Source organism: Myiozetetes cayanensis, unplaced genomic scaffold, assembly GCF_022539395.1.
Source record: "Myiozetetes cayanensis isolate MyiCay16 unplaced genomic scaffold, myiCay2020 scf6-25, whole genome shotgun sequence".
NCBI classification, from domain to species: Eukaryota; Metazoa; Chordata; class Aves; order Passeriformes; family Tyrannidae; genus Myiozetetes; species Myiozetetes cayanensis.
Genome location: NW_026087853.1, coordinates 34,421,489 through 34,438,526, shown reverse-complemented (window position 1 = coordinate 34,438,526; position 17,038 = coordinate 34,421,489). Strand labels below are relative to the sequence as shown.

The window sequence follows — 17,038 nt, the reverse complement described above, 5'->3', positions numbered from 1 at the left end:
TCCCTTTCCACCTGGCTGCTCTCCAGCCACTCTGTGCCCAGCCTGTAGCGCTGCAGGGGTTGTTGTGGCCAAAGTGCAGGACCCGGCACTTGGCCTTGCTGAACTTCATCCTGTTGGAGTCAGCCAAATCTCTCCAGCCTATCCAGGTCCCTCTGCAGAGTCCTCCTGCCTTCCAGCAGGTTGACACTCCCTCCCAACTTGGTGTCATCTGCAAATTTGCTGATGATGAACTCAATCCCCTCATCTAAACCATCGATAAAGATGTTAAACAGGACTGGGCCCAGCACTGATCCCTGGGGGACACCACTGGTGACCGGCTGCCAGCTGGATGCTAGAAACCAATTAACAGAATACATGTGCAGGATGAGACAGACATATTCACCCAATAATGAATGGGAGGGGTTTATTTTCCTAATGGTAGGAATGGCATTGAACTAAAGCAATAGATTCAAAATAATAGTTGTCAAATCACACTCAGAGATTTATGCCTTCACATTGCTATTGATTACCATTGGGCACTTTGCAGTACCTCAGAGTAAAACTGGTTTGTTTAAGGGTCAAATCTCCACATACTCCTCGGTGGGTATGTGGCTTCTTGGGCAGAGCAGGAGCAAAGCTGCTCTGCCGTGCATTTGATGCTCATCAGCCCACAGGAATGCTGGAGGCAGGGCAGAAACAAAGCAAGAGGTGTGAAAAAACCAAAACTGTGTTGGTAGATCCTTCACCACACAACTCCCAGGTTGTTATGAAGTGAAGACAGAAGAGGTGAAGTACTGCAGCTTGAGTGCAGTCTGCTCAACACTCACATCCAAAAAACAAAGCCCCACAGTTCTTATAATTAATCTCTGCTCTTTTGCTGTGTCACTCAGATCTGGAAAGAACCTTCTGCAATAATGCTGCGCTTTTTAAGATAGAAAGATGAATCCAGAAAAGCATTTATCATTCATCCCTATGTATTTCTACAGGCATTGAAATCTGTTGACTTTTCCTTTTAATGCTTTATTCATTAGCCACAATATTCCATCAGCTAAATGCTGTGTTTCAGAATAAAACTGCCGTCAGCAACAAAATGTCCTTAATATGTAATATTTTTTGTTATTGTGGTAGAATTACCAATTCATCTAAACACTGGAGCTCAGCAGGCAATTTATCATGAATCTGTCTCTATTCCAGCTTTTAGTCTCAACTGAAAGCCTGAAAAGACCCAAAAGCAAATCTTGGCGAGGGGGGGGTGGGAAGATTAAGCCATTTTTAATAGATCTGCTTTGTTTCAGGCTCACAGCTTTCATTTGATGCTTTCCAGCCCAGTAATTTTTATGATCATGGTCAGCAATAAAAAAAAATTATCATTTTGTGTTCTAATTTCTGCCCATGTGGTTGGAAGGTCTTCTTGGTTTTACTTACCCTTTTGCCAGTATGCCTGGTGTTTAGAAAAAAGAGACTAGTCAATACTGAAAGATAAAGCTGGACCATTTGGTAATTTTGGTAATTTTTCATTGTAGTTTCACCGGCCACAGGAATATCCACACAACATAATTATTTACATTTCTGATTTGTCATAACTTCACTTGGCAGATGCAGAGGTTGAAATACAGAGGCTGAAGCAGGACCAGAAAGGATCTTCACAATTCTAAAGTAAGGAAGTTAAACTTGGCATAATATTCAGGGCCTTAGGCACTTGAGAGACCATTTTACTGACTGAATACTAAAGGCTCAGGATGTGTTTCATAAGTGTTTCAGTGGCCTAAGCCAGATTTTAATGCACCCACTGGTGTGATGTGCATGTCCTCCGATATCTTCCATCTTCAGTACGACTACTTTCAAGTGCTGTCATATGAAAGAACATGGGTACGTAAAATGCCCAATTTTGGTAATTTTAAGAGATGGTTGATTTCATTTAATCATTTAGGATTTATCTCATAATGCATGCACACATTTTTAAGGGATGTGTAAGTTTCATGTGATGTACAAGCATGATTTTGGAGATGAACAATCCTAAGGAGGATGGAGAACTATGAAGGAGACACACAGAAGTGACATCAATGGCCAGCTATGAAAGCCATCCTTCCTCTCAAAGCTCAGAGTAGCTGTCAAGTCACACATGCCCCAGTATTTGGGCTGGGTTTATGCCACACAGCTAGGGGGGACCACTACTGTGGCATACAAAACACACCACACAAACTACACCTGAGCTGGGAATGCACAATACAGACACAGCACAGCTTGTGAAAAGCTGCACGAAGTGAACTTGGCTGCAGCAGAGGGCAGTGATGCACAAACACTAGCAGTCCTGGCTCTGCATAGCACCTACAAATGCAGAAACCTGTCTTTGGTTATTTCTTGAGTGCAACAGTTACCACTCTTAGGCTTGCTTATTCTTAAGAAAAATTGTGCACTGTTTATATGTATTCAGGTGTACTCATGTGCAGATATATTGAATATTCACTGTTCAAAATGTTAATTTTGGTTGCTTTCTCTTACTTCAACAAACATATCCTATTTGATTATTCTGCTATTCCCCTTCTCCTCTGAAAATTAAATTCTTTAAACTTTTGCTTTATGAGGTGTTGATTTGCATATTAAAAACGGGCAAAGAATTGCTACACTTCAGGGAGCTGATTTTCATCTTTTCCTCCGTCATCCCTCTCACATTTTGAAAGGTAAGAAACTGGATGCAGTTAAGGAGAAAAAGGGATGGAGGAGGGTGCTGTGGATGAAGACAGCCTAAGTCTTCAGCTCCTTAACTGGGTTAATTTGTCTCCTGGCATGCGAATAGAGAGCTTAAGAGAAAGCTACAGGATAAAAGATAATTGCAAGGCATGCGCTACTCATGTAATTGCTGACACGTCTAATGCTGTGTGATTCACAGCAGCTTTGAAATACTAGACTTCTTATTGAGGGATGGATGGATTACATTTCCACTGGGTGCAATTTGAAGAGATGCATAAAAGAAGGAAATGTAACTTGTTATAAAGAAGTCCAGTCTTGACTTGAATTAGCTTAAATGCAACTTGCTCAGAGCAATTGAGTTTTTACGAGAAATAAATAGATTTGTATGCTCGACCAGTATCTGGCAAGCCAGTTTCCACCAAGTAATTGCTAAACTGTTGAATTTACTGTGCAGCATCTGCTGTATATCAATGTGGCAAACTATCAAAAATTATACACTACTATATATGCACATTTAAACATATGTCAATTTTAACCCACGAGCATGTTCTTTGTACTATTTACAAATCAATAAACACCCCAAAATTAGTTTGGATATTGATTTAAGTTTTGGCAATTTTTTTGTGGTTTTTTGGGGTTTGTTTTGTTTTGGTTTGTTTGGGGTTTTTTTTGTCTGTCTGTGGGTTTTGTCTGCTTGTTTTAACTAAATAGGCTCATTCATGTTTAGTAAAACATTGAATTTGGTTTATATTTGGGACTATCTACATCTACTAACTTTGCCTGAAAAAGGGACAGTACTACATTTCAAGTGTCCTATTTTTTCAAAGCAAAACCACAGAGGAAAGACAGAATAAGATCTAGAACAAAACCACCCAGATGTTGAGGGAAATCTTTACCAGACTCAGTCCTGCAGTTAAAGCCCTATGGGTAGGTGATGCAAGCAGCTGGACAGACAGCCTAGGGAAGACAAATCCATTTGTAGTCAGCTCATGGAGGTTTTGGTCCCAAGGAAAGTAGTTTCTGTAGGGCACCAACGCAAGTTCTACCCCTGAAAAAATAGCATTAAGAAAGTGAACATCCTGGCCAAGCACTCAGCCTTGCAGCCTGCTCTCCAGGCCCTGCTAGGTGATGGGTACTGGCTCTGGCCAGCATTGCCAGTCCCAGTTCTACTCCCCTTACCACAACATCTTTTTTTTTAAGTTCCTCTGAACAGGGGCCTTTCAAACCCTGGACACAAGGAACTCATTTCTCCCTTGTGCCTCTGGCTGCCATATCTGGATGAGAGCTATGTTTGAGCTCCTCTGAAGGAAAAAGGCAACACCCTCAAGACTGGCTCCAGAAATCTCATTTCGCGATGGGTATATGAAATCCTCCAGCAGAACTTGTCTGGCCTGAACTACATCACCAGGGAACTCTATCAATAATAAAGTCTCTCTTTCACAACACTGTGGGATTTCTGTACTCCAGCCAAATGCATTTTCTTTGAGTGAGTGACATTCTGATGTGTTCTGGGACAACTCCATAGGCATTTGCCAAGACACATGCTGGCTTCTTCAGACAAGAGACACACGGCAGTTTAAACTTGGTTTAGCTCTTGAGTCTCGAGTAGCGACAGGCCATCTGGCACATTTCAGGAATACTGGCACTTTCTGCTCAGAGAGGTCCAGGACTTACATAAGACAGACATGACAGGACAGGAGTGAAATGCACTGGCAGAGCTGTGTGCACGAAGCTTGCATGGCAGCAGTTAAGCCAAGCCAGTGCAGCCAGGACATCAATCTGCTCACAGCCACTCGGACAGCTCTGGAAGCAGCACAAGAAGAGAAGTGAGTGCAGGGGTGAGGAGCAGTGAGCGAGCAAGGGACCAGCTAGGGGACTGCTGCTGGGAGGATGAGGCATCACTCAAAATGGTGCTGGGGGGACAGGCCCGCTTGAAGTTGGGGGTATGAGTCAGAATGCAGCTGTATCAAAACCTCTTGGGAGGAGGGCAGAATAGAAAGATTTTAGGCTGCATCTCTCCCTTGGGTTATGACAGCAAAGATGCTGGTACAAAATCAGTACACAAAAAAACCAGGAGAACCTGGAATGAGTTTGGGAATGTGGAGCAGACTGAGAAGCATAAAGGTGGATTTTTGCACTGGAAAGCTCAGCTGTTGCAGCACTGACTTCCTTCTGACTTGTTCTGGCAACGTTGTATAGGACCAAGTCTGAATCAATGGGAGAAGAAAGTGTGGTTTTGGTCCTCCTAACAAAAAGAAGGTTAGTTTTAAGATGCAATTATATGAAAATTGAAAAGAAGATGAGAAAACCAGTTCTGTTGCTAGTTAGTATAATGAGATGTTCTTACAAGAGTCTGATGACTGGGAAAATAGAGAATTGCCAATTCATTTACAGAAACAAAATCATTACCGAGGAATTTTTTTCTCACTAAAAGACAAATGTGCAACTCCTTTTATTGCAGCAACTGCCATCATGCGCACTGGCTGACGATCCATTCTGGGCATGGATCACAACACTACTCAACACCTGCCCTCAGGCATTTTTTCACTCCATACTCCAAACTTCACATTGGACAATGTCTGACACATACACACAGATGCCACACAGACTGGTTCCATCTTACTTTCATTCTCTATGGCTTGCCTGTAAAAGTGAAGATTTAACCAAGATAATGGTGTGATATGTCCTCCTTTGACTGACCTACTTTGAGCCAAAAGCTGGAGAAGAGGGTACACAAATCTATTTCTAATGCAGATTAAAATGTGTCTTTGGCACAGCATCCCCATGCAGACTAATCATACATTCAAAAAAGTTGTTTCCATCCTTTTTGCCAGATTCCTGTTGTCAAGAGAAGACCATTAATGATAACTCCCTGAGGCTCCTTCTCATCATATTACCCAATGTCTCATTCACACCTAAGGCATCAGGACAGATGAAAGCAAAACACAGATGAGCAGTTCTTTCCCTGGTATTCAAACTTTAAATCAAACACCCACTTTGCTGTACTATAAACAGAGCTGCCTGTTTAGAGCACCAAGGCACTGCTGTAATATTTCTTTTTCTCTAAGATTTGACATTTCTCCTGTGAGAAGCAATTACAATAGAAGTGTCAAGCAAAAATAAATCCCTGTTAATCACAGTCACTATGAGCCTGCCAAGTAAATCACATCTCAGCATTGCTGTTTTATTTTTCAGGTAGAAATAAAAAGTGTGTGAGAATGCCAGGCTCTAGAATTAATCTCTTCCCAAGAGGGGGTACCACGTTTTTGAAAATACAAGCTCTTCCTCTTGCGTGTTCATGACCTTGTGTGGAATTAGACAAGCACTCAAACTGGGTATCCAATGATCATAAGAATAATTCATGTTGGAAAGATTCTCTGCAGGTTGTCTAGTCCAAACTTCATCCAAAGCAAGACCAAATGCACATTTAGGTCAGACTGCTCAGTTCAGCTGGTCTCAGGGGTTCCTGAACAGCTGCAAACCACTGGTTCCACAGCTTCTCCAGGCCACTGGGCCCATGCTCAGCTGCTCTGATCATAAATAGCTTTTTTCCTAAATCTAACTCTAGTTGGGATTTCTTTCCCTGCAACTTGTGTACATTGTCTTTGGTGCTTTCACCATGCACTCCTGAGAAAGGATCTGACCCTGTCTTCTCTATAGCCTCTCTTTCCCTTCAGTTTTTTGTTCCCCAGACTGAACAAATGCAGTGTCCTCAGCTTCCATTCAAATGTAAATGCTGTTGCCTCTTCATCCATCACAAGTACTGATATTATATATATATTTCTTTTGGTTCTGGTCTACAAATGGGCAGGTCTATGCATCTGAAAGGAGAAATGAGAAATGGAGAAGACTTTAGGCTCTTAGCTGGGCTATTATTTTCCTATACTTTTCAAACTCAGAGGCTTCATGCACTGTCCATGCATTACAAGGGAGCTGTCTTCAAATCATCTGAAGGGAATGGTATTGAGCTTGTTCCCTCCAAATCTGAGAATTTTCTAAGAGCCCTGGAGAGAGGTTTTGTTCTTATTTTTAATTCACCCTCTCACTATTCCATGTTGTGAAAACCAACCATTTCAAGACAACTCAATTGCAGCTCCTGTTCCAGAACAGAATGCAAAGGAGCTGTTTCAATTGTGCCAGGGAGCTCCTAACCACGGTTTAAAGACACTGTGAGGTCTCCTGTTTCTGTTTTCTTTTGAGTAACACGAGGTACCTTGATGATTAGATCAATTAAATTTTTTAATGCTATGAATATGAACAGAAATACCTGTTTTAGCTGAGTCAATCCTAAGACATTCAGTTTGCGTATTGCAGACTTGAGCTTATGCAATGAGTTTTCAAATCAGAAAACCATTTTTTCCCCCAGGAACCTTCAAGAATAGTTAGCTCATACTTGATCCAGCCATAACCTGCAATTTAGTAACATAATTTTCACATCTCATTCTGGATTCATGTTCATTTTCTCCTGTAAAACCCTAACCCTGAAACTGCCAGTTATACTGAGTCACCACCCTGAAATCAATTTCAAACAGAAGAGCCTGTTGCTCAATAAAAAGTAAATAACTGGACTGAGGTGCATTTAAGTAAAAACGTCATACCAATTTTCATATTCTGTGAATTACCCCCAGGAACCCTGTAGATTTGTATTCCTGTAGCTTAAGTTGAACATTTTTTCTGATACAAGGAAATCAAATCACACTCCTGAATCTATCAAAAACAACGTGAAACTCTGCTCAATCCAACAATTTTTACAGTAAAAACATTTTTTAAGTGCTTCAGCTCACATACATTCCCCTGCAGGGAACCCTCTTGGCAATAGCTTGACACCAGCTGCACTGCCAGTATCCCTGTTGACAGGAGGAATTTTCCTATTTCTTTATAACAGCATAAAAATCCCAAGAACAAGAAAGGTCCCTTTGAAGTCCCAGTCTTCTCTCAGTTATTGGTGGTGTCTAAATCCAACAATGCAACTTTGGCATTTTTAATGATCATTTGAATTTTACTGCAGCATAGTCACAGTCACAGAAAATGATGCCCCTCACTTTTCAGAGCAGGAGGGGAAACTTCCCTAAACAGACTCATCAGTGTGAGTATCTGGTCTGATTTGGAAAGAGACTCAGCAAGATAGAGAAAACTGTATTTGCTTTACAAAGATACACAACATTATAAATTTAAAGTGTCAGGAGTAGAAAATGCTTGCTTATTAAAGCATAATTAAAAAACCTTTGTTCAATGCTTCAGTCTATAACAGAACAACATCCAGAAAAATTAAGCAGAGGGAGGTGTTTTTTTCTTATGTTCCTTCTTTTTTGTGGCTTTAGTATGTTTCCTTATAGTCAGCAAGTACCAGCTTATGTTCTCTTCTCTGTTAACTGGGGTTCTTACCGGTGACGACACTGGGGATTTTGGACAGAAAGCTCTTGACAGTGCGGATGGGAACTCCACCTGTTTTGTCATCCTGCATTCTTGTAACGATGTCTTCAATCTGTCAAAAGAAAGGAAAGACTTTGTGGTTTATGCAAAACAGTGATTGTAACGTTTACATATCATGAGTACTTTGGAGCCCTGCTGGTGGGATGGGCTTCAAATATACCATGTGTATTACTGCACAAACACAGACCTAGAGACACAGCTATCATCCAAATTTAAACCCTGAGATTAGAAATCTTGAGACAACAGACAAGCTTTGAAGACAGTGGTTGGACACTGACAAGTCACCTGCATGCAACTGTGCTTTTTTTTTTATCGAACAGGGATGACAGAAAGGTGTTGTTTGCTCCACAGATGAACTGGGTTACACTTCAACCAGCTTAAGGAGCTTCCCATCCAGTCCACTTCTGCCTCTGTTCCCACATTCATTTGAAGTCTCAATACTGTAACCTTGCGAGGGCTTTCATTTTCCAAAGGGTCCCAGACAGTCACCAACTGCCTACGGCTTGAGGGGAATGTAAGACAACTGCTGGAGAACTTGTCCTGCCTCATGCTGTAGGCTAGGATGGTATATGTCTGTGGTCAGTCTACAAGGTGAATAATCAGACTAAAATGATTGTAGAGAAAAACTCGCTGGAACTTCACAGCCAAGCTACCTTTTAGTTCACAGGCACATGCATAATCCATTACACACAGGAAAATACATGATCATCTTCAAAAGCCACGGCAGTCAGAATATCCAGTTGATGAGTGAAGGAGCTTAATTCTCCTCCTGTCTACTCTAAAATGGGAAGGAATTTTTGCTCCTTTTAAGGCTACTCCCCATACATTTACTTGAAGGCAACACCAGGGAGAACAAAAAGCTAAACATAAGCACAGTGCAGAAATTCAGTATCTCCAAAAACTCTCTTCAAGTTAATAAGGTCTCAGAAGCCCAACAAAAATAAACCAAAAGCTGTCTTTGTTAGCACAAGCAGCTGACAGCACAGCCCTGCCTGATGTTGGTGACAGGGGCCGAGGGCAGCCAGAAAGGGAGCACAGCTCTGATTTTACCTAAGGATTTTCTCTCTATAGATGCTGCAAAATGCAACCCCAGCAGAGAGGTTACATGGTGGGAGCACAGGCCCTCTCTCTCCTAAGGCAGCCTAAGAGCTCAATGTGCTCTCTTCAACTCTGGAAAGCCGCTTCATTTACATGCACAAGTGAGGTTTTTTTCACAGACTTAACACCTACATTTCAAAACAAGTTTAATTTCAAGTCTTCCCAAGGTGGTAAGACAATCTCCTTGCCAACTTCAGACACTGAATTTGATCACTGTGTTTTTAACCTCAGGTTACCACTTAACTGAACTGTTCACACCTTGTTTATATATTACTTGTAAGTTAACACGTCCTGAACAAATTCTCAGCGGGAATGAAGTAACAAAGATGAAAATATCTTGAGATACTTAATAGGTTACATGACGGTTGGGTACCTACAATTAATTTGTGATAGAATAATGCTACTTTTCCCACAACCCAATCTCTATGAAAATTAATACCACCTCTTCCGCTGAGCCTTATCCAAAGTTATTTGCTGATTAAAAATGTAGGGCTCTTTTCCAGTCTGAGGATATTTGGAGAAGGCACTGCTTATCTCTGATACCTGGAGGAGTAACTGCTCTTCTCCAGAGTGGACAAGAAGCATTTCACTGTGTTGAGAGCAGCCCGACAGCATCACTTGTCATCAACTCAAGACCTACAAGGGTACAGTGCTCCAATGCCAGACTTACCAGGGGGACATGGCATCTCAGTTGCCTGTGAAGGGTGAACACAAAATCACAGAATGGACCAGGTTGGAAGGGACCACAGTGGGTCATCTGGTCGAACCTCCCTGCTCAAGCAAGGTCATCCTAGAGCACACTGCATCCAGTCAGTTCTCAGATATCTCCAGGGAGACTCCACAACCTCTCTGGGCAACAGTGACCCACATATGCAGGTGGAACTTCCTGTGCATCAGCTTGCTTGTTGCCTCTTGTCCTATTGCTTGGCACCACAGAGAAGAGCCTGACTCCATTCTGAGTTTTAAACTTTATACAAGAAGGTCAGTCAGACTAAGACTTCTGCAAGGCAATGAAAAAGCCTCTCTGTTATGTACCTTCATCTGTATGCACTTGTAGTTGACATCAGAGAAAGATTTTTTTCCATGCGTATTAGGAGGAAATGACTCTAGAATGTGTTATGAGTCCTCCATGTCTCCAGGAACACTTAAGAGCTTCAAAAATCACAAGCCTAATTTTTGGTAAAACTGTTATTTTCTCTTTTTCTACTTCAGTGAAAAGTTCAGAATGAAAAACAAGCTAAAATAATTACTTCAATGCAGGAAAACAAACTTTTTACTCTTTTGCTCACTGTAAGCTAAAGAAACATCAGCATGATTTATGCCAGTAACATCCTATGAAAAGTTCCACTTCAAGCAAAATAAAACTTTAATGCTCTTAAAAGAGAAATTCATTGTTTTTATTTAAACTATTCCCTGTCTCAAGCAATCAAGCACCGGTATCTCAAATGGGGCCATTAATTTCAGTTTCAGTCACAATTACAAAAGCCTGCTGCAATTTTTTAAATCAAAACTAAAGAAAACTGCCCCAGGGAATTCCTTCCCAAATGGCTCCTTCTTACTCTTGTCTTCCAGCCTGGCACTTAATGCTCTCCTTATTTCTAAGTGTTGGATATTTCTTTTTTTCATTTCCTTTCTACTCAAATGCCACATCATCTTTCTTCCCTGTCCTCTCATTTGGTCTAGACATGACTACACGTCATCCTCTTTTGGCATGCTCTGCATTTTCAGTCTGCTGCCCAAGAGTCCCCAGGGTTACAAGGCCCTGGTTGTACATACTCTTTCCATTCCCAACATGCTCTCCTTGTGCTCTCCAGCAAATTTTTGCACTGCTCAGAAGGGACAGCATGGCGTACTCAAGGAAACATGTAATGATAATTTTATCCTTTCTTAAACTTGTAATCAAGTATTAATTAAAATATTAAAAACCTGTATCTAGCAATCTATGTCCAGTTTTTGTTCAGTTCACTAAAAAGATAAGATCTGACCCTTTGTATCAATCAGCCTTTGTTTTGCATCCACCCAACGCTGGCAGATATTAGTAGCCTGGATCCAAATTCCTGCTGAGCTATGGAAATATTTCATGAATTAAGTGATAGAGTGACAAAGCGGAAAAAAGTGATTATTGGAGCTTCAAGTGTGGAGAAAAGCAGAGAGGGAACATCAAGCGTGAAGGTCACTTTCATCAAAGCTTTTAATCTTAGCTTTCAAGAGAGTTACCTAGACACTTGAGTGCTAATGATTCTCCCTTCAGCTTCTGCAAGTCATTAAATACCCCTTAGGTTTCCCTGTCTGCCAGAGCTCCTGGACAGTTCATTTCATCAGAGTAGGAGGCAAGAACGAGTGCAACAAAGCATTCTTATATTTATCACTCCTAAATGAGCAAGCTTCAGTGAACTAACTTCTGCCCAACAAAAGTCAGAGTCAATATTTTTTTTGCCATGATGAGGTCACTGCTGTTTCAATCTAGTCTGATTTTGCATCATTAAAGTAATGGTTATTCTTCCCTCCAAGTGGATTCTGGGTCAGTATCTCCCCAAGAAAGCCAGAGCAACTCACGTATCTGCTGTCACTGTTAGCTACACACTGTAATGTATGCCTAGCAAACCAGATCTGCCTTTCCTCCTGACTGGTTGCTGACACTCTGCTCCCTACATTTGTCCACAATGTTTTTATTTCACATTAGTCCATCTGCAATGCATTGAAAAGGGCTTCTGCCTTCAGAAACACATTAGTGGAGACATAAACTACTGCAAGTAGTTTATGAGAGGCTACCAACATATTCTGTGACACAGAATGCATTGGGGATTTAATGTATATGTAGGATTTGCTACTACTCATTAGACCTTCTTTTCCACTATCAGCACTTTTGGTGGCCTCAGGAGGCTGAAGGCACAAAGTAGAAGAGCTTGAATTTCTGTCAGAGCCAAGATGTCTATCACTGGAAGATGAGAAGTTCTTTTTCTGAGGCAGGGGAAAACAAAAGATTACATTTGTTGATGTGTTAGAATAACTATAGTCATAATACAACAACAAATGTAACAACCACAACCTGGGAACTTTGGGTCAGTGTCACACAACATTTTTGGTGTTACCATTATAAGAGGGAAAACGACTCTCAGCTTTGCAGTAGCTTTTATTTCTGCCAGCACCAAAGTAAAGGAGGCACTCCTGCTGCTGCACATTAGCAAGCACAGCCTTGTTGAGCCCTGGGCACGGTCAACCTTGAAGGTGACACACTGAGGGAAAGGGCAAGTAATACATGAAAAAGAAAAGCTAACAGTTCCCACTCCCCACAACCCCATGCCTGGACACCAACAGCAGCAACTGGAGCTACCTGGCTGAACTTGTTCGATTGCAACTGAGTGATGACCACATCACAGGCCACCGCTTTTGTGAGGTAGTGAGGAAAACAGCACGCTTTTCATATTCTAGCCTCGGAATTAGAAGCACAAAGTCCCTTGGACCCTGCAGGAAAGCTCCTGCTGCTTATTTCTGAATATTTTGGTATGCACCAGGCTCCTGACCAATTACTCACAGCAGCTACCCTACTCTTGGGGATTCCTGTCACCAGCTAACCCATGGCTGGAGAGTCTCCAAGCATCACTCATCGGTGCTGACATTAAACGTGCAGGGTTAGACAGACAGCTTTGTGCAATTGCAAATATCCTCTTTGACCTGGCTGACGACAGCTCTCAGGCACACTGGTGGAGTTGGGTGGTGCATGGAGGAAAGGGTCAATCTGTTGTCAGCTAGCATGATGGCAATAATTATAAACACATTTGATCTTTTACTCTTCACTGAAATGTAAGTTTAAAATAGACTGTTTCTCACAGTGCCAACTCTTATGGGTTCCGTAAGTGGCTCTTACTAGCCCTCTGAGACTGCCAGTGTGCCTGTACCTTCTGCACCTGCTGACTCCTGCCACACAGCCCATACACGCACAGACAAGGAAAGTTAATTTGACAAGACGCCTGAAGCCAACTTGCTTCACTGGTCCAGACAATTTCACTCTGCTCAAAAACAGGATGAGGAGGCAATAAGGAGGCTATACAACTTCAGCACCCTTGAGGGAGAAAGGACAACCTTGCCTCTGAGACAGCACTGCCAGAGAATTGTGGTGCGACCTTCAGCAATCAGTTTCATCTGCATCTGTCCAAGTCTCTTCTCTTCCATAACAGAAACAATACCGAAATAACACAGGGGCTGTGAAACTTAATTCAAAGATGTCCAAGAAGGACTTGGAGTGCCTTGCACAGCAGACACCACACAACTCAAAAAGATACGCTCCCAATCTCTGACAACCTTTCACAATCCCAACAAAACCAAATGGCAGCAGAGCACCAATGTGCCAGCCAGCAGGGCTGTTTGGCTGCTTTCCACATGGCCATCTTCCAGTGATGGCTGAGGGCAGGGGCACTGATGGAACTTATGCTCTTCCTGATGGAGTCTTCTCTGCTTATTTTAAATTTCAGAGCTTATTTCAGATAAAGACAGAGTACACTACATATCTCCCTCAAATCTGAGCGTGTGTCAGGGAACAAAGAAAATAATTGTGATTTTCAGATATTTACTGGGATGGTGAAAAAGAGCTAATAATATCACCTTGAAACTGGTAACATGCTTTAGCATTCATATATTCTCTTCCTTAACAACCCTGAACGCAGTGGGCAGAGGGAAGGGAAAAAATTCCTGCCTGGTTTCCAAGAACCAGCTAACCCATGAAACTTGTTTATCTGCTGAAGTGCAACACTAGATCATTTCGATCAGACCATGTCTCCCTGAACACAGCCTACAGTGCCAGCTCTACATGGCACCCCTAGCTCAGGCCTGGGCTGCATCACAAGAACATGTAGCTATGGAAAATGAGGGCTAGAGCTATTCCCCTCAGGCAGTATATGCACAGTTCAAAAACAGTATTTAATATTCAGCAGAAAAACAAAGCTTAGCAAATTAATTCAGCAAAAAGAGATTCTCTAAATGAGCTGAACTAATGCAATTTTCTCCCTTCCCAAAAAATCAAGCATTTCAGCCCATCAGTGTCAACAGTAAGAAGCAAAAGACATCAATGTGTCAGTGTTATGCAAACTCAATTTTTCATTAAAAATATTTTGTCAGATAACTCCCAATGAGCTCAAATTCTACATGAGCTATAACTGGCTAAAGGAGGAAGCCATTTTGGCATGTTAGAAAGCTGAGTAAAACAGAAAAAGTAAACTCTTGCTTATGGATTGTGCCATGTAATTACAGTAGCAAATGCTTGGGACTGTTGCATTATACAGCACAAGAGAAGCTTCTTGTGAACAGTGGTACATTTTTTTCCCCATGATTTCTACAGTTATGGTAAAGATGTCACATATATGCACGTAATCAGCTTGAGAGATCTTACACCATCTAAAGCAAAACTGCTCTAATTAGAAACCTTCTCAGGCTAGCTACAGATTAGACCAAATATTTACTTTGTTCTATAAGCAGAAGTGTTAAGCTTCTTATGACTGTAGGAAAGTATCATAAATATCCAGTGAAGACAATATGAATTTTAAATAAAACACACCAATGGAAACCAAATAGTCATAGAATTATGACTGAGATATAAGAAGTCACATTTTGGTAAAAAAACATACATCATCTCTGCCATCCAGTATTTATTGAACAGGGGTGCCTTTTGTGTGACTTACGAACTATGCAAATACATATGCAAACCTATGCAGAGATAAATGCATAAATGCAAAGATTATTTCAGCCAGGAAACTTGTAGGATGGAATAATCTATAAAGTGTTTCTTAGTATGTGATCTGAATTGAATGAACCACCACTCTGAGGGAAAAAAAGAACGAAGGTTCCATGCCCCTGTACCCTTAACAGTCCTGCTAAAGGAGGCACTGGTGCTGACAGCATCCAGGCTGCTGGTGTGTGCCAGCTAGTGACAGAAGTGGGCTTCCCAGACCATTTTACACAGGTCAGCAGCAGTCACCTAGTACTAACTTGCATCTGAAGCATGCCATCCTCAGCAAGATTTATGTGGATAATCCTGAAGTGTTCTGCAATGACTATCTGCACATAGAAGGCCAAATCAAAACAAAGCAGCAGCATGGGTTGAAATATGATGGAATAAGGTTATAACAGGAAATCTAGATCTGCACGTATGGTAATGTATTCAGCAGAGTCCCCATACGCTAACAACGAGAGGGGCTTGGGGGAGCACAAGAGTAGGTGCTTTCCTTTGATGAGGTTCTACTGAAGTCCCCAACTGCAGGGACTGACAGCATCCTGCTGCCTAGCTCCAGCCAGGGTCCAATGCACAAGTTGCCATAGAAACGGTAGAGATTTTCTCTTCTGTTGCATCACTGCACTGAATGTAAAACTACACAGGTCTCCAGACTGCTCATAGGGTGATGAATGAGCAGAGGAGCAGACATGCCTCCCATAGCCCGCATGGGGACTGTTGCAGAAGGACTAAATGCTGTACATGGCGTGGCAGAGCTCCTTTGTGTGCCTGCTCCCAGGCAGGCAGACACATTTGGGCCCCTTGTCGATCCCACCACAGGCAGGGCACGAGGGTAAAGCCCAATAACCCAGCCTCAGGAACGCCCAGAAGCAAATCTGTGACCCAGCTGCCGTCCAAACTAACACTGCACAAACCACTTGAATTGGCCGGTGCCAGAAGTGAGTTCAGTTCAACAGCTTTGATTTTGCTCGTGCTCCTTTTGGGGGCTAGCTCCCCCACTCAGAATTTCACTTTGAGTCCTGGTCATCAACTAATCATTCTCATGCAAGACAAAAATATCCTGAAACCAGGTTGTTTTTTTTTTTTGTACTGGAACAACTGAGAGAGCTCCAGAAATCTTGAATCTTCCAGCAACACTGGGCTGAGTCTTCAACCTCTAACATTATTCAAGGACAGTTTTTCAAGCCCATTTAGAAGTAGCACGTAAGAATTTTAGTATTATATGTGGTCTGTGTGTGAACATGGCATGAGAAACCAGCACCACCATGATGCTGAACCAAAGTTTGATAAACACAGTACTTGAAGAGAAAGTTCACTTTCCTCTGGAGCATCAAATACAAGGCACTTCCAGACAGAAAAATGCCAAACATCGGTGGGTCACCAATCCTGATAAAAGTGAAAAGCTGGTTAGAACTGCACCCAAATCACTTCACACCAAATCCAGAACCCCAGGGGACTCACATTTGCACCTTCCAAAGCTGGGAATTGGACAATGTTCTCAAGACCCAAAATCGTTCTCCAGAGCTGGAATCACAGAGCTGCTACCTCCCACCCTGTCTGCCTTCAATGCAAGGCTATGGAGGACACGACTATTCAGTCACCTTCTTCCCAGCATCACTGACATATGACAGTGAGCCTTTCAATGCAATATGGTGGAAAAGGCCATTCCTGGGTCTGGCAAAAAATAAGTTACTTTAAACAATGCTGAGGACATGTAAAAAGACAAGTTGCTCCTCCTGAGCGTTTTCCCCCTTTGCTACAAAATGCAGCAACTGCTGCCTAACTGATCTGAAGTATTTAATTAAATATATTATTTATTGAAATGAACTACAGAGACATAAATATTAAGCAGATAAGAAGTTGGAATACAGTAGGTGGATGCTCAATCAGGGTTCTGGCATTGGTACTGCTGTCTTTACAAATCTGAATAATGACAAGCAGAGAATGTGATTTTATCACTCAGGGAGGACTGTGTTGTTTTCTGGTTTTCACTTTTTTAAAGCAAAATAGGTTTTCTGCCCCCACTAACAAATCTTTAACAAGGAGCAAACTCTCCAGTTGAGGCAGGAAATAATTATCTGCTGCAGTCCTGGCCCTATTCTGCATACAGGG

General features: G+C 41.9%; 1 protein-coding gene across 5 annotated transcripts in view; it reads right to left on the bottom strand.

The window, feature by feature from the left end:
- The window catches only part of RGS6 (regulator of G protein signaling 6), a 278,005-nt gene that overhangs the window by 102,981 nt on the left and 157,986 nt on the right, over positions 1–17,038 (bottom strand). For all 5 annotated transcript variants that reach the window (XM_050336209.1, XM_050336207.1, XM_050336210.1 and 2 more), the window contains exon 3: positions 8,056–8,155. In XM_050336209.1, coding sequence (XP_050192166.1) covers positions 8,056–8,155 — 100 coding nt within the window. The remainder of the gene's footprint in view (positions 1–8,055; positions 8,156–17,038) is intronic.